Here is a 25,092-nt window from a genome sequence, read left to right on the forward strand (position 1 = left end):
GGATGGTTGTTGTCCTTGATGATCTTTATGGCCTTCCTGTGACATCGGGTGGTGTAGATAGATCTCTTGGAGGGCAGGTAGGTCATGCGTTGTGCAGACCTCACTACCTCACGGTAGAAATGGGCAATCTACATTTCTTGGTTGTAAGCAAACCACAATATCCAGAATTCTTAGTGATTTTCAGGACGTAGTAACGCCCTTGTCGAGGTGGATCCCTTTGAGAATGGGTGTCAACAGGTAGCTAGCGTTACTCACTGGACCAGTAACTTGTTTATAAAACATCAGTTTGTGAATCACTATTTACTTTCTTTTGTGTAGATAACAGTAAAGTTTAGTCGTGGTGTGGTGCTCAGTTCTTGGATGTGCAAACTACAAGCAAGCACAGGCTGCTGGGGCAACATTTAATCGGTTACCTTGCTAAGAACTCGAGCAGCGGTAACGTAGCTAACTTAGCTAACTAGCTAGCGAGCTACATTTGTTTATCTAAACCAACATCTAGCTAGCTATCATAATACGCTGGCTAGACATTCCAAAGCAAATCAATGTATACTGAACAAAAATCTAAACGCAACATGTAAAGTGTTGGTCCCATGTTTGATGAGCTGAAATAAATGATCCCAGAAATTGTCCATACACACAAAAAGCGTATTTATCTTAAATTTTGTGCACAAATTTGTTTGCATCCCTGTTAGTGAGCATTTCTGCAGAACAGAGAAGCTACGTCTGGTAAGTCGAGGGGTGGGGGTGTGTCTTTTTGTCAATAACAGCTGGTGCGCAATGTCTAATATGAAAGAAGTCTCGAGGTATTGCTCACCTGAGGTAGAGTACCTTATGATAAGCTGTAGACCACACTATCTACCAAGAGAGTTCTCATCTATATTATTCGTAGCCATCTATTTACCACCACAGACCGATGCTGGCACTAAGACCGCACTCAACCAACTCTATAAGGCCATAAGCAAACAAGAAAATGTTCATCCAGAAGTGGCGCTCCTAGTGGCCGGGGACTTTAATGCAGGCAAACTTAAATCAGTTTTACCACATTTTTACCAGCATGTCACATGTGCAACCAGAGGGGAAAAAAACTAAATGAAACTACATGTATTTAATTATTATTATTTATTTTTTAGTAGGGGGGAAAGTAACAGAACTTAAAAAAAAAAGATATGTTTATCTATTTTTGTTTATCTCACATATAATTTAAAATTATGCTTTAAGGTGTCTGTAATAGAATAAAAGTGGCAAAAACAAATGTATACATGAATAGATGCATTTCGACAGCTTACAAAATATTATTTTACAATGGCAGAGTGCCAAGATGGAGGCACGGTGGCTTAAAACAGCGCCACGTCAGTCATCTAGTGTAAATAAAAAGCAATGGTGACAAGCATCGACGACCCATCACTAGAGAGCACCATCCCTCCCTCAAAAGAAAGAGCAGAGAAGATATCAAACTTCCTGTCCGGTCCCTATCATTTAGCAGTTCCCATGAACTGAGACACAGCAGTTCAGATACAGACAAATGGAGAGAGACTTTTTAAAAGACAATTCTGGGAATGTTGCATTGTATTGCTTCATTGTTAGCCACAGTCAAGATTCATGCTATCCCCTTATGATTATTGATGGTCCTCTGTACAGTCCAGGCCTGAGTAGCAAGGGATGGATCAGGGAGATAACTGTGTCTCAGAGGCCCTCTGCTGGTTACTGTAACTAACCACAACCTCCTCTACATCCAGTGGGGCTCAGGTGTTGGTGGTGTAACTACAGACAGTGTTGTTGCTGGGCAGACACCCCAATCAAAAAGCATGACTCGTCATTTTGGTTGGAGTTCCCTTGACAAGGCAGAGTGATCGTCTTTACTTGGCGTGCCTGTTTATTTGGGTCGTTGCAGGCTATCCACATTGGGATTAGTGCAGCGAACTATGATGCTGTGAAACCTGACCCTATAATCTCACCAGAATACAGGCCCCCACCCAGACGGTAAAATGATTCTCTGTAATATTCCTCCAATTTATTTCATCTCCAACATTCACCTTTTGTGGCATCGTCATTTCCATTAGTATAAGCACAAACAAAATAATATAGAAAATAGAGACTCACTGGTGGCATAAATCATTCATTTCCAGGCACCAATACCTGTGGCATCAATTAATAGTGCAAAACGAAGCTAAAGCCTGCTCCTATTCACACTCTCTAATAGGACTGTAGAACAGAACACTACTGATCTCACTGTAATCCCACTCAAGGGACACATAGCAACAGGAACATGAGGCATAGAGGCCCAACTACAGAGACCGGTGGGTTTAATTAAAATATTTTATTATTCATCATCATTTATCAGAGCTTCAGCTTTGGCACTTATCTTTCTAACATTGTATAATAAATATTTATTTCATGACCTTTGCAGGCATAGATAGAAAACATTCAACAACGGTATTCTTCTAAACGACTCCACTAAGGCCAAATGTTACTTTTTCATACCAACACAGGCCTGTGTTCTAGTAACGATATGAAAATAGTAAGACAATCAAGACCATGAAAAGCATTCAATGATTAACATTAATAACAAACATGTTTATCTGTGCAAATATTGTTACCTCAGTTAGAAATGTGTTAAGACATTTAAGAATGACAAGCATTATTATTAGGACAAAGTACATTAATAGTCCAATACATGTATGTATCATTCACATCATTAAAAAGTATGAAAACAAAAACGTACAATTGTCAATCTATGAAATATTATACTTTCTGCCTAAAATATCTTAAAAAAATGGACAATTGAAAATCTGATGATCAAACGTGGATTAGTACTGCATGACATGCTTCATGGTAGCACAAATATAATGCGTCACTGGATCTGATAAAAGCCTATGATGTATCACCAACCCATAACCGAAGCGCAGAGATTTTCCTGGTCAGCTCACATTGTCAGGGGAAATTCAGGGCCCATGAAAATACCTATGCCGTATTGAGGGCCAATCCATACAGTCACTTCACTATTCTGATGTATGGTAATATCCACAACCTGTGTGTGTTCCTCTTAAGATAGGGTTTCTGAAACTATGGATCGGGACCCAAAGTAGGCCCTGGGTAATGTGAGAGGTGGGTTGTGGGTTATGAGAATACATCTATAAAAATCACACACTATTCTTAATTTGGGTCGTTAGAGGATTAATTGGGTCACGGAAGGACGGTCAATTTCTCAACTGGATCTCAAGCTGAGAAAAGTTAAACAACCCTGCTCTAAGACCATCTATGTTTTCAAATGGGTGACAATGCTCGGGTCATAGTAAAGACACACGGCAGTGACTAAGTAAGTGTGTGTGTGGTGTGCAGGCCAAATAGTGTGATGTCTATCATGAAAACAGTGCTCTCTACAAGATCCTATAAGGCAAGATGACACCTCATGATGTAAAAGTCCTATATGTCTATTTACGAGGCGTTGGGTGTTATAAGATGGTGGCCTCCACTACGATGTCCGGGTCCTCAATGTCTTTTTTGCTCTGGACCATCCTCAACTCCAACTGAGCAGGGTTGGGTCTCTTGCCAGGGCCGGCCATCTCTGATGGAGAGGAGAGATGTTAGACTGGAATATACACTGAACAAAAATATAAAGCGCAACATGTAAAAAGACTTGGTCCCATGAAATGAACATTTTTAAAAAATCCCCCAAATGTTTCATACGCACAAAAAGCTCTCAAATGTTGAGCACAAATTTGTTTACATTAGTGAGCATTTTTCCTTTGCCAAGATAATCCACCGAACCTGACAGATTACACAGGTGCTACTTGTGCTGGGGACAATAAAAAGCCACTAAAATGTGTAGTTGTGTCATAACACAATGTCAAAGATGTCTTAAGTTTTGGGGGGAGTGTGCAATTGGCATGCTGACTGCAGGAATGTCCACCAGAGCTGTTGCCAGAGAATGTAATTCATTTCTCTACCATAGGCCGCCTCCGTCGTTTTGGAGAATTTGGCAGTACGTCCAACCAGCCTCACAACTGCAGACCACGTGTAACCACGCCAGCTCAGGACCTCAGCATCCAGCTTCTTCACCTGCGGGATCGTCTGAGACCAGCCACCAAGACTGCTGATGAAACTGGGTTTGCACAACCGAAGGATTTCTGCACAAACAGTCAGAAACCGTCTCAGGGAAGCTCATGTGCTTGCTCATCGTTCTTCCCAGGGTCTTGACCAGACTGTAGTTCAGCGTCATAACCGACTTCAGTGAGCAAATGCTCTCCTTCAATGGCCACGGGGGGCGGCAGGTAGCCTGGCGGGTAGGAGCGTTGGGCCAGTAACCGAAAGGATGCTGGATCAAGTCCCCGACCTGACAAGGTAAAAACATGTCATTCTGCCCCTCAGCAAGGCAGTTACCCACAGTTCCCTGGGCACTGATGGCGTGGATGTCGATTAAGGCAGCCCCCCACACCTCTCTGATTCAGATGTGGCTTAAATGCGGAAGACACATTTCAGCTGAAGGCATTCAGTTGTACAACTGACGAGGTATCCCCCTTTCTCTTTTCACTGGAACGCTGGAGAAGTAAGATCTTTAAGGATGTATCCCGGTTTCAACTGTACCGGGCAGATGGCAGACAGCGTGCATGGCGTCGTGTGGGCGAGCAGTTTGCTGACGTTGAGAACAGAGTGCCCCATGGTGGCGGTGGGGTTATGGTATGGGCAGGCATAAGCTATGGACCACGAACACAATTGCATTTTATCAATGGCAATTGGAATGCACAGAGTTACCGTGACGAGATCCTGAGGCCCATTGTCGTGCCATTCGTCTGCCGCCATCACCTCATGTCGCAAGGATCTGTACACAATTCCTGAAAGCTGTAAATGTCCCAGTTCTTCAGTGGCCTGCATACTCACCAGACATGTCACCTATTGAGCACGTTTGGGACGCTCTGGATTGACGTGTACAACAGTGTGTTCCAGTTCCTGCCAATATCCAGCAACTTTGCACAGTCATTGAAGAGGAGTGGGACAACATTCCAAAGGCCACAATCAACAGCGTGAAGGATATGTCGTGCTACATGAGGCAAATGGTGGTCACACCAGATACTGACTGGTTTTCTGATCCACGCCCCTACCTTTTTTTTTTTTTTGAAGGTATTTGTGACCAACAGATGCGTATCTGTATTCCCAGTCATGTGAAAGCCATAGATCAGGGCCTAATTCATTTATTTCAATTGACCGATTTCTTTATGATCTGGAACTCAGTAAAATCTTCAAATGTTGCATGTTGCGTTTGTTGTGTAGATTAGACAGTCATACAAACAGGCAAGTAGAGACTTGTATATCATCTCACCGTTGGCATAGGTGATGGTCCTCTTGATAACATGGTGCAGGACTGAGACAGTCTTCTCACAGGCAGCCTAAGAGAGACATGTATCTTAGAAAAGATAGGCTAGTCCATGGATCAAACCACATGTATTACATTATTAAGGATAATGTAGCTTGGTTTTTATCTCTGCATTGATAACCTCCCCAGTCCCCTGTATTACTGACCTTCAGGTAGTTAAAGCAAAACAGAGAACACCATCGTGTTCGTGAGAGTCTCATCTTTCCGAAGAGAGGTCATAATATTTTCTATGCCAAGCCGTTCGGACACTACAGATGATTTTGTGAGAAGACTGTTTTTTCGGGATGTCTCGTAGTCTGACCTATCCAGCTCTATCACCTTTCACCACAGATGCGGAAGGGTGACATAGGCGGATTGATACCCATCCAATGCACAAAAAAAACATCTCTATCTTAAAACTGACATTTTTATGTTGTGGAGTTTGATATGCTCATAGAGAATGTTAAGCTCCTCTGCCATCAGCACTTGCCTTTTCCAACTAGCATAGCCTTGGAAACAAGAGAGGTTAAGGGTCAGAGGTGAGGGATCACCTTAAGACCTAAAGCATACTCAACAGATTGATAGGTCTGCCGATGCCTGCTATTATCCTGAATAAAAAGTTCCAACAACAAAGGGGGCTGTTGTTTATGGAGGGAGAGTGTGGGACTGGTAAATTGGCAAGATGTTTTTTAAGGAATACCAGAGGCAGATTTGGATGCTGAGGTAATTATAGAAACACTGATCTCAGTCAATCAATATAGTCTCATCAGTTCTTCTTATGACCAGCAGGGGTCAACGTGAAGTAGAAGTCAGCAAGCAGTTACTCAGGGTTTGGATTTGGTACATTGTTGGGAGAGACAATCAAACATGCTGACAGAGGAAGACTGATTACAATCTCCATTGTTAGACATTCAGTTACGTGCATCAATCATTCACTAGCATCTCTCCCTTTGACATTGGGCTGAGGACATAGCAGCTCATTGAAGAAAACAAGCCATTCACAACTGAGCAAGAAACAGGCCCAGCAACGAATCTAATCTCTAAACAATTCTAATAAACCCCCTGCTGGGGGTATTACTGACCTTCAGGTCATTGGGGTGGTGGTGGCTCCAGGCAAGGAGCATGGCAGTGAACAGGTCCCCCGTGCCCACAAACACTGCATCCACCTTGGGCATCTCAATACGAATCTTCTGGGTGGACTTGCTCCCATCTGTCCTAACTGAGGAAAGGACACAGTAGGAGTCTGTTACCCTTTAACATGTTGGCAAGTTAAACTTTCCCCCTCCCTCCCAGCCCTTGCCTTACCCATTTTCTGGCTCCCAAGGGCCACCAGGAACTGGTCCCCATGAGGAGAGGTCAGGTCTGTGCTGGTGAGGACCACCGTATCAGGACCCATCTGATGGAGCAGCTCCATCACCTGAGAGGGCAAGAAGCCTTCATTATAAGTCAAGATTAAAACCATCATCATGTGTAATAGCTCTATAATGGACAATGGAACCCACGTCAAGAGCGTCTTTTTCTGTGCTGATCGTCCTCCCCGTCAGCAGCCTAAGAGACACACTCAGAGAGGTTACAGTACAGGCACAGAAGTGCTAGACATACTTGCACACATGCCCATTGTAATTCACATTAGTCCAGAGGGTGTATTTTGCAGGCAAATCAAGTCAAGCTATGTGCGATTCTGAATACATAAACCAGGACACAGTTCCCTTAAAGGGTTGGGGAAAGGTTTGGTCTGCTGCTTTATGAATAAAACATTAGGGAAGAAAGAGTTTGTGACCTATAAGAGTTATTATAAACTGGGTGCTTTGAGCCCTGAATGCGGATTGGCTGAAAGTTGTGGTATATCAGACCGCATACCATGGGCATGACAAAAAAAAATGTCTACTTACGTTGGAAACCAGTTTATAACAGCAATAAGGCCCCTCGTGGGACTTGTGGGATATGGGCAACATACCATGTCTGTGGTCAGCATTCCATACAAGGACTGTATCCAGGTACTCCACATTGAGTCGTGCATAAGAACAGCCCTTAGCCGTGGTATATGGGCCATATACCACACCCCCTTGGGCCTTACTACTTCACTTTACAAAGGGCTAAGAACAGCAACCAAGTTTTTCTCTGAGGTAGTACGACTGTAGTAAGCATTGATGGTCCCATTACTGTAACAGCTACATTATGACATGTTGTGTAGCACTTAGCAACTTAATGCATGTAACCCGATGTATCCTAGTAGCCACTGTACTCACACTGCCTCAAACTGGTCGGTTGTGAGGATATAAGTTACTGTACTCACTCAGCCTCAAACTGGTTGGGTGTGAGGATATCAGTCACTGTACTCACTCGGCCTCAAACTGGTTGGGTGTGAGGATATCAGTCACTGTACTCACTCAGCCTCAAACTGGTCGGGTGTGAGGATATCAGTCACTGTACTCACTCAGCCTCAAACTGGTTGGTGTGAGGATATCAGTCACTGTACTCACTCAGCCTCAAACTGGTTGGGTGTGAGGATATCAGCCACTGCTACGACTTTGTCTTTGTAAACAGGCAGTATATTCTCAGGGACATACTGGAAAAGAAGAGGGTAGAATGTTCATGGTTGGTTTGAACAGGACTAGAACAATAATAATAAGAATGGACTATACACATGGATAAATCTATAATAAAAAGTGCTATAGAAGCATGGATACTAACCATAGAGCCTTGGTCTCCCATCACTGGATCACACACTGATAACACAAAGAAAGAAAATATAGAATACACTCACACCCAAGCTCTACATCCCATCCACAACCTTGCTGAGCGTAGCTACAGTGTATGGGATACACATCTGTGTAGCAATAGTTACTCACCATATACCAGTTTGGGATTCAACCTCTTCAGCTCTTGAACAATGTCCACCACTGTCTCTAAGAAAGAGGTGTCCCTGGTGTACCCTTGGGGAAGAAGAGATCTGAGTTACACAAAGGTCACAAACCTCATGTGTAAACTTTAAAAAATAAATAAACGTATTCCAATCTTTACAGAGCATAGGTTTACCCGTAAGAGTCTAAGCTGGGCGATTTGGAATTTTAAGATCCCTTGAAGTAACAATTTTTTTTTTTATAATAGTAATAATAATTCTTATTTGATGACAAATTATATTTGTCCTTACTGCTACACTACATCTCATTCCATAATCATGGGAATTAATATGGAGTTGGTCCCCCCTTTGCTGCTATAACAGCCACTCTTCTGGGAAGGCTTTCCACTAGATGTTGGAACATTGCTGCGGGGACTTGCTTCCATTGAGGCATGAGCATTAGTGAGGTTGGGCACTGATGTTGGGCGGTTAGGATCGGCTAACAGTCAGCATTCCAATTCATCCCTAAGGTGTTTGATGGGGTTGAGTTTAGGGCTCTGTGCAGACCAGTCAAGTTCTTCCCCACCGATCTCGACAAACCATTTCTGTATGGACCTCGCTTTGTGCAAAGGGGCATTGTCATGATGAAACAGGAAAGGCACAAAATCATCTAGAATGTCACTGTATGCTGTAGCGTTAAGATTTCCCTTCACTGGAACTAAAGGGGCCTAGTATCTGCACGCACAGTGAGGCGAAGACTTTTGGAAGATGGCCTGGTGTCAAGAAGGGCAGCAAAGAAGCCACTAATCTCCAGGAAAAACATCAGGGACAGACTGAAATTCTGCAAAAATTACAGGGATTGGACTGCTTAGGACTGGGGTAAAGTCATTTTCTCTGATGAATCCCCTTTCCGATTGCTTGTCCGGAGAAGACAAGGTGAGCGCTACCATCAGTCCTGTGTCATGCCAACAGTAAAGCATCCTGAGACCATTCATGTGTGGGGTTGCTTCTCAGCCAAGGGAGTGGGCTCACTCACAATTCTGCCTAAGAACAAGCCATGAATAAAGAATGGTACCAACACATCCTCTGAGAGCAACTTCTCCCAAACATCCAGGTACAGTTTGGTGACGAACAATGCCTTTCCAGCATGATGGAGCACCTTGCCATAAGGCAAAAGTGATAACTAAGTGGCTCGGGGAACAAAACATCGATATTTTGGGTCCATGGCCAGGAAACTCCCCAGACCTTAATCCCATACTAAACAGTCTCCATTTATACTTCCATTTATGTTTTGAACTGGCATATGTTCACCATCAGACAAATCTTGTGAGGCCTGTGGGCATACTAGAGCAAAACAATGTGTTCGTGAGTCTCACCTTTGCACCGAGGGGGTCATATTAATGTGTAGCCCAAACTGTTCGTACCTTACAGACAGAAGTTGGCAGATCGGCTGTACCGACTTCAGACGAGTCCCAAGACGCTTGTGGGCGTCAGAGCAAAACGGAGAACACCATCATGTTTGGGTTCATTATATTTTCTGGGCCAAACCATTAAGATGCTACAGATGACTTTGTGAGAAGACCGGTTTTCGGGATGTCTCATGGTCTGACAAACACTACTCTAGCTCTGTCACCGCAGGTGCGGAAGGGCAACATAGGCGGATGTGGTGGATTGAGGCGCATCCAATGCAAAAAAACAAACATTTTTACGGGAATTTGTTTGTATTAAACTAATTTGATTTCCGCGGGGGTGCGGCCATCGACCTTAGGGGGTTAAATATCAACACAGCCATAACAATCATACATACTATCCTAGAAATGTTATTTTACAAAACTGCTTATAAATGGCAGAACCTTATTGACAATAGAAACAGTCTCACCCGTGAGGATGTAGTCATAATGGTTGACGTTGTTGAGTTTGATACCCTCATAGAGAACGTTAAGCTCCTCTGCCGTCAGCACTTGCCCTTTCCAGTGAGCGTAACCTTGGAAACAAGAGAGGTTAAGTGTCAGAGGTGAGGGATCACCTTAAGACATAAAGCATACTCAACAGACTTAAGTCTGCCGATGCCTGCTATTTTCAAAGGGGGCTGTTGTTTATGGAGGGAGAGTGTAGACTGGTAAGTTGGCAAGATGTTTTTTGTAAGGAATTCCAGAGGTAGATTTGGTTGCTGAGGTAATTATGGAAAAACTGATCTCTCAGTCATCAATCAATATATCGTCTGTATGTGATCAGTTCTTCTTATGACCAGCAGCAGGCAACGTGAAGTAGAAGTCAGCAAGCAGTTATTCAGGTATGGATTTGGTAGATTTGTGGGAGAGATAAAGAGGCTGAGAGACAATCAAACATGCTGACAGAGGAAGACTGATTACAATCTCCATTGTTAGACATTCATTTACGTGCATCAATCATTCACTAGCATCTCTCCCTTTGACATTGGGCTGAGGACATAGCAGCTCATTGAAGAAAACAAGCCAAGAAACAGGCCCAGCAACGAATCTAATCTCTAAACAATTCTAATAAACCCCCTGCTGGGGCAAAAATAATACAGTCTCGGGTTTCAAAGTTCAAACGTCTAAGGAATGTGTTTATTCACTTCTAACCCTGAACATGAGTTGAACACATTTTAATGGAAATTATAGTTAATATGAGCACCCCCTAGGACTTAAACAGTTGGTCAGTCATTTGTATTTATTAGGGATTCCCATGAAAATGCTGCCAAGGCAGCTACATCACATAAAATAAAACATTACATCATGTAATATTATTACACCACTATATATCTACAATACAACATGTACGTGTGTAGAGTGCCTGTGCTAGCGTTTGTGACAGGGAGGGGACACAGTGGGGTGAAACTCCAAGAAAATGCTGCACTTACACCACTACCCAAATCACTTGTTGATGGCAATAAGTGATTTGCACACAAAGGAATCTAGGTTTGAGCAGACCTTATTGAGGCCAAAGTGAAGTGTTTGGGCTACAAAATGTCTGTCTGCTTTTATCCCACAATATCACTCCTTCCTTGTCCTACCCAACATCTTTCTGTTAGTCCTCCCCAACATCTTTCTGTTAGTCCTCCCCAACATCTTTCTGTTAGTCCTCCCTGTAGGTAGTGAACTCACTGACACACATTCAGGTTTCACTTCAGCCAGATAACCGGATAACTCTATAAAACATTAAACAGACAGGAGAGCAACTCACTGAACTATCAAATTAGATACTAACTACACTGTGTGCAAGATAACAAATATGGTGACCACAAGCTAGGCCTATTTTGTTGAATCATGAAGAGACATTCCAGCATTAAGAATGCATGAGGGGAAAAATAAATGTTTCAGCCAAGAAACACACAGGCTTCCCACTGAGTTTAGTGGAGGCCCCTTTGGCCCAGATCCAAGAACAGAGAGATAAGGGGGACTTCTGGGGTGAAAAGGAAAAGTAGAGGAACAACAGGGCTCCTATAGCTTGTTCCATTAAACAGATTGGGCTGAGGGCTGTAGGCCTAACTTGATATCGATCTTCTCACCATGAAAGGATTCATGGCAGAACATTTTGCCCTTTCATCAGCTACCAAGCCCCACATTGGGAGGTCAAGTCATTATTTAACATTGATAATGTAGCCTACTAATAGTTAAAATGCAACCATCCCAGATGTGATGGCGGACTGAAGATGGCAGTACAGAATGCCTCATGAGACATCTCAATATTCATCATCTCTAAAACAAACTAAATAGTAGCACTACACCATTTACTCCTGGCAATAATATTCAAGCTGGATAACAACCCCCCAAAATGTACAAGGCTAGAGAAGTTAATTGATAAATATTACGGAAGCAGTTGAGGTCAAAACATGTCTGAGAGGAACCATGAAAAAAAAAAAAACAGAACCAAACTCCATGTGAAAACTACGAGATTCCTCATCAGACACTAATGATTTTCACCACCTGGTACGGTAAGAGTGGAAACCCACCTGCTAAAGTCAATAAATGATCAAATTGGGCATACTTGAACAGTGTCAGTAAAGACTTAAAGGAGAGCCTCGAAACGAGTACTTAAAAACATGTGACAATGGAGAAAAAAATACATTTACTAACACACCCGTAGTATAAACCGGTAAATTTAATTTGTAAATTCAGAGCGTTTCACTCTTGGAGTGTTCAGAGCGCACACTGGATGCTCTGGCTGAGGAGTAGGGTTGATCCGAGTGTTCTGACCTAACAGCAGCAGTCAAGCACCCAATCTAACTGGCTAATGTTGGCTAGCTTGCCAGCTACTTCCAGACACAAATGAGAGGACAGCTCACTGTGACCATTTTACTCACTCTAGTAGAGCTGGTTAGGCAGTTTTTATGTTATCCATGGCATTTGTGACTGTAGCTGTGCTGATGTGCAGATGCCATGGTTGCCCTTAGTTTGAAGATGTAATCTGGAGAGAGGTGTTTTATACAAGCCTTGTGTGTGTTCTCTTTTCGACTCCATCTGCATATTTGCAATCAAACGCCAGAATGTTCTCCATCTCCTTAGCTATCATACTCTAATTCCACTGATTTCAAAACTCGGTCCTCCAGAAAGTGGAGAGCAACACTTATACAGTTCTACTACATGATATCTTTAAAAAAAAAAGTCAGTGTTAGAAAGGATTACCTACATGGCAGACCAATCCGAACTCATCTCTCGGCATGTCCAGACCACTTATTTTGTCAGCCACGGCTAGCGGGAAGGTTGCGTCACTTTTTTCGTGGCTAGGCTCGTAATTTAACAATTTTTTATTGGTATTTACATATGGCATACAAGTTTGTTATTAATAAGGCACATGAAAGTTCACATGTTCCAGGAGACATTTCTGCCCCCCCCCCCCAAAAAAAAACACATTTTGATAAAAGAAATTAAGTTTACATTCATACATACATATAAAAGTAGTGACGGGCAACATACGCAGAGTTTCCTGAAACGAGTCACAAATACACTATACCATTTAAGATAGGGAATGTTGTCAAATAAATCATATTTGACTTTCTATTCATAGTATTTATAAATAAATAAAAGACAGCATTAGAAGAAAGGATAATTATTGAAATAATAAATCTTCAAATATAAGGAACAGGAAAACAAAGTACTTAAATGCCTGAAATGAGGTAGGAATCAGCATGGTAGGGATAAAAACAGCAAACAGAGGACAGAAGAAGTCACAGTATGTGGGTATATTGTGATGGAAGGTGGGGTGTGTGTTTTTGTGTTTGGAAAAGTCTGGAGTTAAGTGAGTGAAAAAAGAAAATGGTTGCAAATGCCAGAGCCCATGTGTGTCTGCGAGCAGGAGTTGTGACAGAGAGAGCTTTTAATGTTGTGCCGATATGGGATATACATTTAAAAATAGATTATAAATAAAGTTTATTTATTTGTCTTATCATGATGGAGCGGTCCCCAGGCCTGTACCCTCGTCACCCACCTGAGCGACCCATACACGAAGGAGAAATCCTTATCTGCTTTATAGGCCTACTGCAAGTATATGCAGCCAAGACAGAAAGATAAACGCTGTCAGAGACCCACTAAAGCAGTACTTAGCTCTCAAGAGTCTGAGCCTGCCTGGCAGGGTTGGTACAACAAAGCCAAAGCCCCCTGATGGGTGAGCATAATGAGGAATTTCTCAAAGCTGCTAATGAGAACCTTGATGACCTTATACCTAGCAGGTGGGGATTCCGGTGGGGTGCCCCCCACCCTGGTAGTGTCAGTGCTGGCAACACTAGCTGCAGTAACCCATGGGGAGTGGGTCACACTCGGACAATCAGAGAAGGGGCAAATTATTGTGTCCCTAGTGGCACAAAATAATCATAAGGTCTGACTGCACAGAGAGGCTTGGGAAAATGGTCACAACAGGGGACCAGTGTGTGTGTGTGAGCGCCATCAGCTAGAACTTGAGATTGATTAATCAAATCTCACCATTCTAGCATGCCTTCTCAAGCAACTACAACTGTATATGCATTCGCACATCAAGTCTTCTCTTGAATTGGCCTGGGGATGGAACATCTGTTGAACATCTGAGCTTGTGGTTGTTTGAGGGGGAAGGGCAGGGAGTGTTTGTGTGTGTATCCCACATCTGTTGCTAAGGGTAATGATGTTAGGAACAATACAGGATGAATCACAATAATTGTTTGCCGAAATAATATTTGCTTGCCAAATGTAATTTGTCATGCCAATCCTGGTTATAGGTAACAATCCTGGTTATAGGTAACAATCCTGGTTATAGGTAACAATCCTGGTTATAGGTAACAATCCTGGTTATAGGTAACAATCCTGGTTATAGGTAACAATCCTGGTTATAGGTAACAATCCTGGTTATAGGTAACAATCCTGGTTATAGGTAACAATCTTTCGAATGAACTGCCAACATTATGAGGCATATTATTAGTTAATTGTGGAAATAAGATAAGATATGCAAGATTTTTTTATATATACACACAGTACCAGTCAAACATCTGGATATAGCTACTCATTCAAGGGTTTTTCTTAAATTTGTATTTTTACTATATTGTAGAATAATAGTAAAGACAAACTATGAAATAACACATATGTAGTATTCTAATTCTAGGAATTCTAATTGGTCATGAAACTGTCCCTTTGTTCTGTGGAGAGAATCACTGAGGACAGGGGAGCATGAACATCTACCATCTACCTCCCGCATGATTTGTTCTCTTTGAATAAACCTATTTTCCGCCCCCTGATTTGCTTTGGGGTTGAAGAGTAACATCAACACTACTTTGAAGAATCTAAAATATATTTTGATTTGTTTAACACTTTTTTTTTTTGGTTACTACATGATTCCATATGTGTTATTTCATAGTTTTTGATGTCTTCACTATTATTCTACAATGTAGAAAATAGTAAAAATATAAATTAAGAAAAACCCTTGAATGAGTAGGTGTGTCCAAACTTGACTGGTAGTGCATATATATATTTTTTAAATAACTGTATGCAATACAATCGAGATGACTGTGTTGGAAATGCTTTTGGCAGTTAATTCTGTTCGGTGGGTGGCACTGTGTGCGCTCTTCATAAAGGATGGGTCCCAATCTCTCGAAGGCCCTGGGATCCAGGTGGACAAGGATGGTATGCCAGTCACTGGGACGACAATCCAACTTGGGATGGGGGGGGGGGGGGGGGGGGGGGGTTAGAGGTTGGAATAGTGGAGAACAATTGGAGGTTTACTCAGTAGCAGTGTGAATACCATGGTATAGCTATGGTAATATCACTATAGTTATTTTTATTAAAGTAATAACAAATATCATGATAAATACAATTGAAACTTCTATATCATTATAGTAAATGGTGAAATAAATAATAGACAGTTATAATTGTAATGGGTTAGCAGATAGTCTTTTCTTATTATCAGAATTTACCTGGCTAAAAGAGAAGGAATATAAATGTCTATTGTTTACAGGAAAGTCATTCAACTATTTTAGATGAAGTTGTGGAGAAAGGACTGGGGGAGGTGAAACATACCTCTCCCACGGGCAAAGAAACTCAAAACAGATGATGATATTAATTAACAATCATTTTGATCCGAATGTGCAAATTGTTCAAAACAATCTGCAAGATGAATAGATTATTTTAAATATGTTATTGGACCATAAACAGATTTGGCTCATTAATCTATACCGTTCAAATAATGATGATCCACACTTATTTGAAAATATATTTAATAATGTATAAAGCCTTCAAGCAACATAAGACTATTATTATGGTGGGAGATTATAATACGGTTTTAAATACCTCAATGGACAGTAAAGGAAATCCCACTTCAAACTATCACCCTTATGCACTTTAGGAAATCCTGAATATGATGGCTATAAGGGAACTAGTGGATATATGGAGTCTTAAAAATCCTGATCTAGTGAGATATACAGTTGAAGTCGGAAGTTTACATACACTTAGGTTGGAGACATTAAAACTTGTTTTTCAACCTCTCCACAAATGTATTGGCAAGTCGGTTAGGACATCTACTTTGTGCATGACAAGTAATTTTTCCAACAACTGTTTACAGACAGATTATTTCACTGTATCACAATTCCAGTGGGTCAGAAGTTTAATAACACTAAGTTGACTGTGCCTTTAAACAGCTTGGAAAATTCCAGAAAATGATGTCATGGCTTTAGAAGCTTCTGATAGGCTAATTGACATAATTTCAGTCAATTGGAGGTGTACCTGTGGATGTATTTCAAGGCCTACCTTCAAACTCAGTGCATCTTTGCTTGACATCATGGAAAAATCAGAACTCAGCCAAGACCTCAGAAAAAAATGTGTAGATCTCCACAAGTCTGGTTCATCCTTGGGAGCAATTTCCAAACGCCTGAAGGTACCATGTTCATCTGTACAAACAATAGTATGCAAGCATAAACACCATGGGACCACGCAGCCATCATAACACTCAGGAAGGAGACGCGTTCTGTCTTCTAGAGATGAACGTACTTTGGTGCGAAAAGTGGAAATCAATCCCAGAACAACAGCAAAGGACCTTGTGAAGATGCTGGAGGAAACAGGTACAAAAGTATCTATATCCACAGTAAAACAAGTTCGATATCGACATAACCTGAAAGGCCGCTTAGCAAGGAAGAAGCCACGGTTCCAAAACCGCCATAAAAAAGCCAGACTACGGTTTGCAACTGCACATGGGGAAAAAGATCGTACTTTTCTGACGAAACAAATATTGAACTGTTTGGCCATAATGACCATCGTTATGTTTGGAGGAAAAAGGGGGAGACTTGCAAGCCGAAGAACATCATCCCAACCGTGAAGCACGGAGGTGGCAGCATCATGATGTGGGGGTGCTTTGCTGCAGAAGGGACTGGTGCACTTCACAAAATAGATGGTATCATCATCAGTAAAATTATGTGGATATATTGAAGCAACATCTCAAGACATCACTCAGGAAGTTAAAGCTTGGTCACAAATGGGTCTTCCAAATGGACAATGACCCCAAGCATAATTCCAAAGTTATGGCAAAATGGATTAAGGACCTCAAAGTCAAGGTATTGGAGTGGCCATCACAAAGCCCTGACCTCAATCCCATAGAAAATCTGTGGGCAGAACTGAAAAGTGTGTGCGAGCAAGGAGGCCTACAAACCTGACTCAGTTACACCAGCTCTGTCAGGAGGAATGGGCCAAAATTCACCAAATTTATTGTGGGAAGCTTGTGGAAGGCTACCCGAAACGTTTGACCCAAGTTAAACAATTTAAAGGCAATGCTACCAAATACTAATTGAGTGTATGTAAACTTGTGACCTACTGGGAATTTGATGAAAGAAATAAAAGCTGAAATAAATTATTCTCTCTACTATTATTCTGACATTTCACATTCTTAAAATAAAGTGGTGATCCTAACTGACCTAAGACAGGGAATGTTTACTGGGATTAAATGTCAGGAATTGTGAAAAACTGAGATTAAATCTATTTGGCTAAGGTGTATGTAAATTTCCGACTTCAACTGTACATGGCGGAGGCTCAATGAAGCTAGTCGTCTTGACTACTTTCCTATGTCATTTTCGCTGGTACCAAAAGTTAAGTGTGTTGATAGGGGAGAGAATACGGTCGGACCATCAAATAATTGGTATATACAGTGCATTCGGAAAGTATTCAGACCACTTGACGTTTTCCACATTTTGTTACGTTAGACTTATTTCTAAAATGGATTAAATTATTATTTATCTAAATATCCTTAATCTACACACAAGACTCCATAATGACAAGAGAAAACCTTACTTACATAAGAATTCCGACCCTTTGCTATGATACTCGAAATTGAGCTCAGGTGCATCCGGTTTCCATTGATCATCCTTGAGTTGTTTCTACAACTTTATTGGAGTCCACCTGTGGTGAATTCAACTGATTGGACATGATTTGGAAAGGCACACACCTGTCTATATAAAGGTTCCACACTTGACAGTGCATGTCAGACAAAAACCAAGCCATGAGGTCAAAGGAATTGTCTGTAGAGCTCTGAGACAGGACTGTCTCAAGGAAGAGATCTGGGGAAGGGTACCAAAACACAGTGGCCTCCATCATTCTTAAATGGAAGAAGTTTGGAACCACCAAGACTCCTAGATCTGGCCGCCAAGCCAAACTGAGAATTGGGGGAGAAGGACCTTGGTTAGGGATGTGACCAAGAACCTGATGGTCACTCAGACAGAGCTCCAGAGTACCTCTTGAGATGAGAGAACCTTCCAGAAGTACAACGAACTCTGCAGCACTCCACTAATCAGACCTTTATGGTAGAGTGGCCAGACGGAAGCCAATCCTCAGTAAAAGGCACATTACAGCCCGCTTGGAGTTTGCCAAAAGGCACCTAAAGGACTCTCAGACCATGAGAAACAAGATTCTCTGGTCTGACTGCCAAGCGTCACGTCTGGAGGAAACATGGCACCATCCCTACGGTGAAGCATGGTGGTGGCAGCATCATGCTGTGTTGATGTTTTTCAGCAGCAGGTACTAGCAGACTAGTCAGGATTGAGGGAAAGATGACCAGAGCAAAGTACAGAGAGATCCTTGACAAAAACCTGCTCCAGAGCCCTCAGGACCTCAGACTGGGTAGAAGGTTCACCTTCCAACAGGACAACAACCCTAAGCACACAGCCAAGACAATGCAGGAGGGGCTTTGGGACAAGTCCTTGAGTGGCTCAGCCAGATGCCGGATTTGAACCCAGTCGAAAATCTCTAGATAGACTTGAAAATAGCTGTTCAGTGACACTCCCCATCCAACCTGACAGAGCTTGAGAGAATCTGCAGAGAAGAATGGGAGAAACTACCCAAATACAGTTGTGCCAAGCTTGTAGCGTCATACCCAAGAAGACTCCAGGTTGTAATCGCTGCCAAAAGGTGCTTCAAAGTACTGAGTAAAGGGTCTGAATACTTACGTAAATGTGATATCAGTTTTTTAAATTCTTAATACATTGGCTGTGGGGAGGAACAGTAGAGGAACAACAGGGCTCCTTCTTTAGCTTGTTCCATTAAACAGATTGGGCTGAGGGCTGTAGGCCTAACTTGACATTGATCTTAACGTCTCACCATCAAAGGATTCATGGCAACAACAACAAAAAACTTTTCATCCACTACCAAGCCCCATATTGGGAGGTCAAGTCATGATCTAACGTAGATCATGTAGCCAACTAGAAGATAAAATGCAAACATCCCAGGGTTCAATCTCTGAGTGAATGGCATGTACTCTATGAACCCATTACTTAACAGTTCAGTATCTCCCTTCTTTCAGTATCTCCCTTCTTTCTGTACAGTTAACAGATTATCAATCATTAACTGTAGCACTATCTCCAACACCTTACTGTATTTAATGTAAGTGCAATTGCTCAGATACAAAAGTACTTTCTCTGAGTTCATGCAATGCAAAGTCGAAATAATAATTATTTACAGACTGCAGGGTAATGTACAAGTTCACTGCCTCATCATTTCACTCCAAACATTGTCTTTCATGACTTAACTTTAGAAAAATTGTTTTGGGATTGCACTAGTTAGAGCCAAAACCACATTTTGAATAAGCACAAAAGGCTCAATTCTTCTCTCCGAGTGAACACTGTTGAACTTTACAACAGATGGGTGGAAACCCTCAAATTGGGGGGAGGGATTAAAACAATTGGGCTCACCAAAAATGAAGAGGGTGAGGCTAGTGCTACACACTGTGATTACTAAATACAGTCACTGGAATCTTGAATGTGGGCCGAGATAATATTGGCTACTGATATGGGCCAAATAGAATCCCACAACCAGGGATACATTCCATAAGTGACTCGTTTAAGGAAACTAGGCACGTCACTACCGCACAGGAGGCATTTGAACATATATGTTTTTTGGGGGAGGGGGGCAGAAATGCCTTCTGGAACATGTGAACTTTGCCAGTCACATTTTGTTATAGGTCCCCAAAGCACACACATCCCTGGGTCGCTCGTCTTTTCAGTTCGCTGCAGCTAGCAACTGGAACGAACTTCAACAAACACTCAAACTGGACAGTTTTATCTCAATCTCTTCATTCAAAGACTATCATGGACACTCTCACTGACAGTTGTGGTTGCTTTACTTGATGGATTGCTGTCTCTACCTTCTTGCCCTTTGTGCTGTTGTCTGTGCCCAATAACGTTTGTACCATGTTCTGTGCTGCTACCATGTTGTTGTCATGTTGTGTTGCTACCATGCGTTGTTGTCACGTGTTGCCTTGCTATGTTGCTGTCTTAGGGCTCTCTGTATGTATCATCCCTGCAGGAGGCCTTTTGCCTTTTGGTAGGCCATCATTGTAAATAATAATTTATTCTTAACTGACTTGCCTAGTTAAATAAAATAAATAAAAATTATAATGTGCCTTAATAACAAACTTGTATGCCATATGAAAATACAAATAAAACAAATTAAATGCCGATTTTACTTGGTTTAGCCACGGAAAAAGACAGGAATCTTCCCGCTAGCCATGATTGGCTGAAATGAGTGGGCTGGACATGCCAAGAGATGAGTTTGGATTGGTCTGCCATGTAGCATGCCTCTGTCTATAACACAAGCTGCGCTGTATGTGTAAGTAATCCTTTGTAATGCTGCTTTTTTGAGCGATATCACAAAGAACTGCAAAAGTGTTTAATGCTCTCCACTTTCTGGAGGACAGAGGTTTGAAATCAGTGGAATGCCCAGTGGAAGCAGTGTATAAAGGGATGGAGAATTCATGCGTTTGTTTGCAAATATGCAGAAGGAGTCGAAAAGAGAACTCACAGAAAGTTGTTGTATAAAACACCTGTCTCCAGATTACATCTTCAAGCTAAGGGCAAACATGGCATCCGTGACAGAGAGGGAGAAGCATCTAGCTAGAGTCTAGCTAGCTACATTTTCAGATATTATAGGTTTAAAATGGTCAGAAATGTATTTTCATTGCAAGTTAAAGCGTACTGTTAGCTAGCTAGCTAATGTTACGTGTAGGATCTGTGTAGTAATATTATTCGTATCTCAGAGCCATTTGTACTGCTAGTTATACTCTAATGTTAGATAGCTAACATTGAACATGATTGGTTAGTTTCAGCTACCTGTAGATTCATGCAGGATAATAATGTTATGAATTGGGATTATGGTTCACTGTTTAGCTAGCTAGATGTGTAAACAAAAGACTCCATTATGCAAGTAACCATTTCAAAAGAATGTTTATGATGTCACTGTACTGTTTACACCTTCTGTATCATGTGCATGTGAAAAATAAACGTAGATTTTATTTGATATAGTGTGCGTTTACCAGAGACAGTAATGTGAAGAATAACATGATCGTCACCAAAGTGAAATTAGGATATAACGTTAGGCCAACGAGACAATGCCCTGCTTTTATTTTGTCACACTCATAACCGTAAACTATTTTCTGGAATTATCTCGCCATTAACTTGTAAATAATGACCTTATTGTGAGTTTATTTGTGTGTAATAATGAATACAAATGATCTAAAGTTAAGGCATTGTCAGCTATACGGTATGGTCATTATTTGACCTGGCTAGCTAACTTAACAAGCTAGAAACGAACCAAAACATTGTTTAGAAAGATGCTTATAGTTGCCTGGTTTGCTAGATTGACATTTACTAAATTCATTTTTAAACTGATTGGTTTATTGGTGTTAAAATACACCAGATATGCTATTTTGGACCACCAGACTGCTGATGTCATGCAGCCTGTCATTTGAGTGTTTATACTTTTCTACTGTTGTCCGACAATGATCATGATGTCACTGTGACAACTGTATACAGACATATCGATAGTCATAGTATTAAATCAGTCTTTAGTCTTGAAATCTTTGGTTGTTCACTACACTACCTTACTCACTCTGTTTATTACATGGCCTCACATGTGAATCCGTAACTTCTTATGGCTGCGGAGGCACTATTGAGTAGCTTGGATGAAAAAAACCTGAGAAGAAATCCAAACAGGAAGTGAGAAACCTGAGGTTGGTCGATTTAAAAAAAAAAAAAACAGCCCCTATTGAATTCACAGTGGGATATGGATAAAGTTGCACTTCCTAGGGCTTCCACTGTAAACCGTCTTTAGAAACTTGAATGAGGCTTCTACTGTGTTGTGGGGCTGAATAAGAGCTGAATGAGTCAGGTTACTGTCAGAGAGCCATTTCCTGGTCACGCGCATTTCACATGATATCGACCTGCGTTCCATGGCTTTTCTACACACAAATGAATTTTCCGGTTGGAACTTCATTGAAGAGTTATGATAAAAACATCCTAAAGATTGATTCTATACTTAGTTTGAAATGTTTCTAAGACCTGTAATATAACTTTTAAAAGTTTTTGTCCGAAGTTATGCGGGACCTGCACGAGCATTTGGACTTGTATACCTAAGCCCTAACAAAAGTAACTACTTGGACATAAATAACGGACATTATCGAACAAATCAAGCATTTATTGTGGAACTAGGATTCCTGGGAGTGCATTCTGATGATGATCATCAAAGGTAAGGGAATCATTTATAATGTTATTTCTGGTTTCTGTTGACTTCAACATTGTGCATAATCTGCGCGCTGTCTCAGATTATTGCATGGTTTGCTTTTTCCCATAACGTTTTTTTAAATCTGACACAGCGGTTGCATTAAGGAGAGGTAGATCTATAATTCCATGTGTATAACTTGTATTTTCATCTACATTTATGATGAGTATTTTTCTGTGGCTTGGTGGTGACCTAACATAATCGTTTGTGGTGCTTTCGCTGTAAAGCCTATTTGAAATCAGACAATGTGGTGGGATTAACAACAAGATTACCTTTAAAACAGTATAAAATACATGTATGTTTGAGGAATTTTAATTATGAGATTTCTGTTTTGAATTTGGTGCCCTGCACTTTCACTGGCTGTTGTCATATCGAACCCGTTAACGGGATTGCAGCCCTAAGAAGAGATGCGTGTGGCTAAGGCTTAAGAGGGTGTGAACGATGCTGAACGAGTGTAGACAAAGAAGAGCTCTCCAGTAGGTATACCAAAACATTCAAGGGCCATTTTCTCAAAAAGTGGGGTTTATCAGCTTTCAAAGCAGAATTACTTTCCCGTTGTTCCTCAACTGTAGTCTATGATGTACCATTTTCTACATGGTCTTTACTTTTATCCAATATAAAGACAACACAATTTCTAATGTTCCTACATAATACCAAATTGTGTGGGATAGGATTTCATTCTTGATAACATTTTCTTCTAGTGTACTTCTTATACATAGCCTATTGTTGCCTCAGCTGTTTCTGTCAAATGTTATATTGAAAAATTAGCACGGAGTTACTGCACTGCACACACCTGTGTGATTGGAGAATTGCACTGAGTTGATGGAGTCCACTTCGAACCCAAGCACCTGTGAGGGGAGACAAGTAAATCATAACAATGCTTGAAAATATTGCATCACTTTTGTGGGTTTATGAAATATCTTTCTTCATGAACACACACAATCATTTGAGTACAACAACATAAACCCCATTGCATTGATTCATTATGTCTGCATGGTTGGTTGAGGCACTATGAACAGTCTGTGGAAGAGAAGTGACACGCCATTATAAGAGGCTTGTGACACACTGTATCCTGTATGTTTCTATTGTTGTTACTGACTGTACGTTTGTTTATACCCAGTGTTTATACCCAGTATACCAGTGTTTTTGTCGCACTGCTTTGCCTTATCTTGGCCAGGTCGCAAATGTAAATGAGAACTTGTTCTCAACTGGCCAACCTGGTTAAATAAAGGTGAAATAAAATAAATAAATAAAATCCTCTGACAAGTATAGGCTGCACTATTGTTATTCTGAATGACTAACGTTATTCAGAGCTTCTCCAATCTCTTCTATTCGCTAAATACACTACAGGTTACTGTGCACCCATGTAATAGAGCTAATTCTGCTAATCTAATCAGTTTTGCGAATCTCTCCTAACCCTTGGATACTGTATCTCCTCTTTCTCAGCATGTAGCCAGGCTATTCGATCAGAGTGGTCGAACGTGCATACATTGAAAACCCCCGCCCAGCAAGTAACGTAAACATATTAATTTCTTACCTGCAATGGAAATGTTGCCGATTTATTCCCGACGTATCCCCTGACAACATGACTCTGAATAGATAACACACGACACTCCATTTCAAGGATGAAGTTAAAAATGAAGCTACGAGGGCTGTGGAATAAGATGTGTTCCGTGCACGAGCTAACGACGCTCACTAAGCAAACAATCCTGTAGGCAACACGAACGTATGCGAAAACTCCCGCTGTATTCAACTGTAGGCTACAATAAGGACACGACACAGCATTGACGATTCAAGAAGACGGACTGGCTGAAATATCGCAGGCAACTATATGGACACCTAAGAAAAGTCACCGGCGCCTTAAAGTGGATAATGATTTAAGTTTCTAGTACAAATAAATGATTCACACAAACTATCCCAATGTAAACTGACATCCAACCTGATTCAATCATGGTTTACATAGGGTCGGAGTCAAACACATGATAATAGAAAGGCAGGGATACAGAAGTGTGGTCCTTTGAACTAGAAATTAATTTATATTGCAAGCTGTTGCTACTGCCACTGGCTGTCAGCAGGGGTCAGCCTAACGTACACTGCACATTCAGTATTGCTACTTCTCTGATTATAACATACAGTGCCTTGCGAAAGTATTCGGCCCCCTTGAACTTTGCGACCTTTTGCCACATTTCAGGCTTCAAACGTAAAGATATAAAACTGTATTTTTTGTGAAGAATCAACAACAAGTGGGACACAATCATGAAGTGGAACGACATTTATTGGATATTTCAAACTTTTTTAACAAATCAAAAACTGAAAAATTGGGCGTGCAAAATTATTCAGCCCCTTTTTAAAAAAATTATTCAGCCACAAGCCACCTGGGAGACACACCA

The 25,092-nt window shown here is 41.3% G+C and overlaps 1 protein-coding gene across 1 annotated transcript; it reads right to left on the reverse strand.

Annotated features, from left to right (window-relative positions):
- Positions 1-1,986: 1,986 nt before the first annotated feature.
- On the reverse strand, positions 1,987-24,799 carry LOC110501899 (pyridoxal kinase). Its single transcript, XM_021579756.3, has 11 exons — positions 24,240-24,799; positions 23,496-23,550; positions 10,072-10,176; positions 8,203-8,286; positions 8,045-8,079; positions 7,834-7,919; positions 6,853-6,898; positions 6,656-6,767; positions 6,433-6,569; positions 5,318-5,384; positions 1,987-3,565 (listed from the first exon to the last, which is right to left on the reverse strand). Exons 1-11 carry the CDS (start codon positions 24,318-24,320, stop codon positions 3,453-3,455), a joined length of 921 nt encoding a protein of 306 aa, XP_021435431.2. The 5' UTR covers positions 24,321-24,799; the 3' UTR covers positions 1,987-3,452.
- Between the last annotated feature and the right edge of the window lie 293 nt (positions 24,800-25,092).

This window comes from Oncorhynchus mykiss, chromosome 22 (genome assembly GCF_057628025.1).
Source record: "Oncorhynchus mykiss isolate SJ-2025 chromosome 22, ASM5762802v1, whole genome shotgun sequence".
Classification (NCBI taxonomy): Eukaryota; Metazoa; Chordata; class Actinopteri; order Salmoniformes; family Salmonidae; genus Oncorhynchus; species Oncorhynchus mykiss.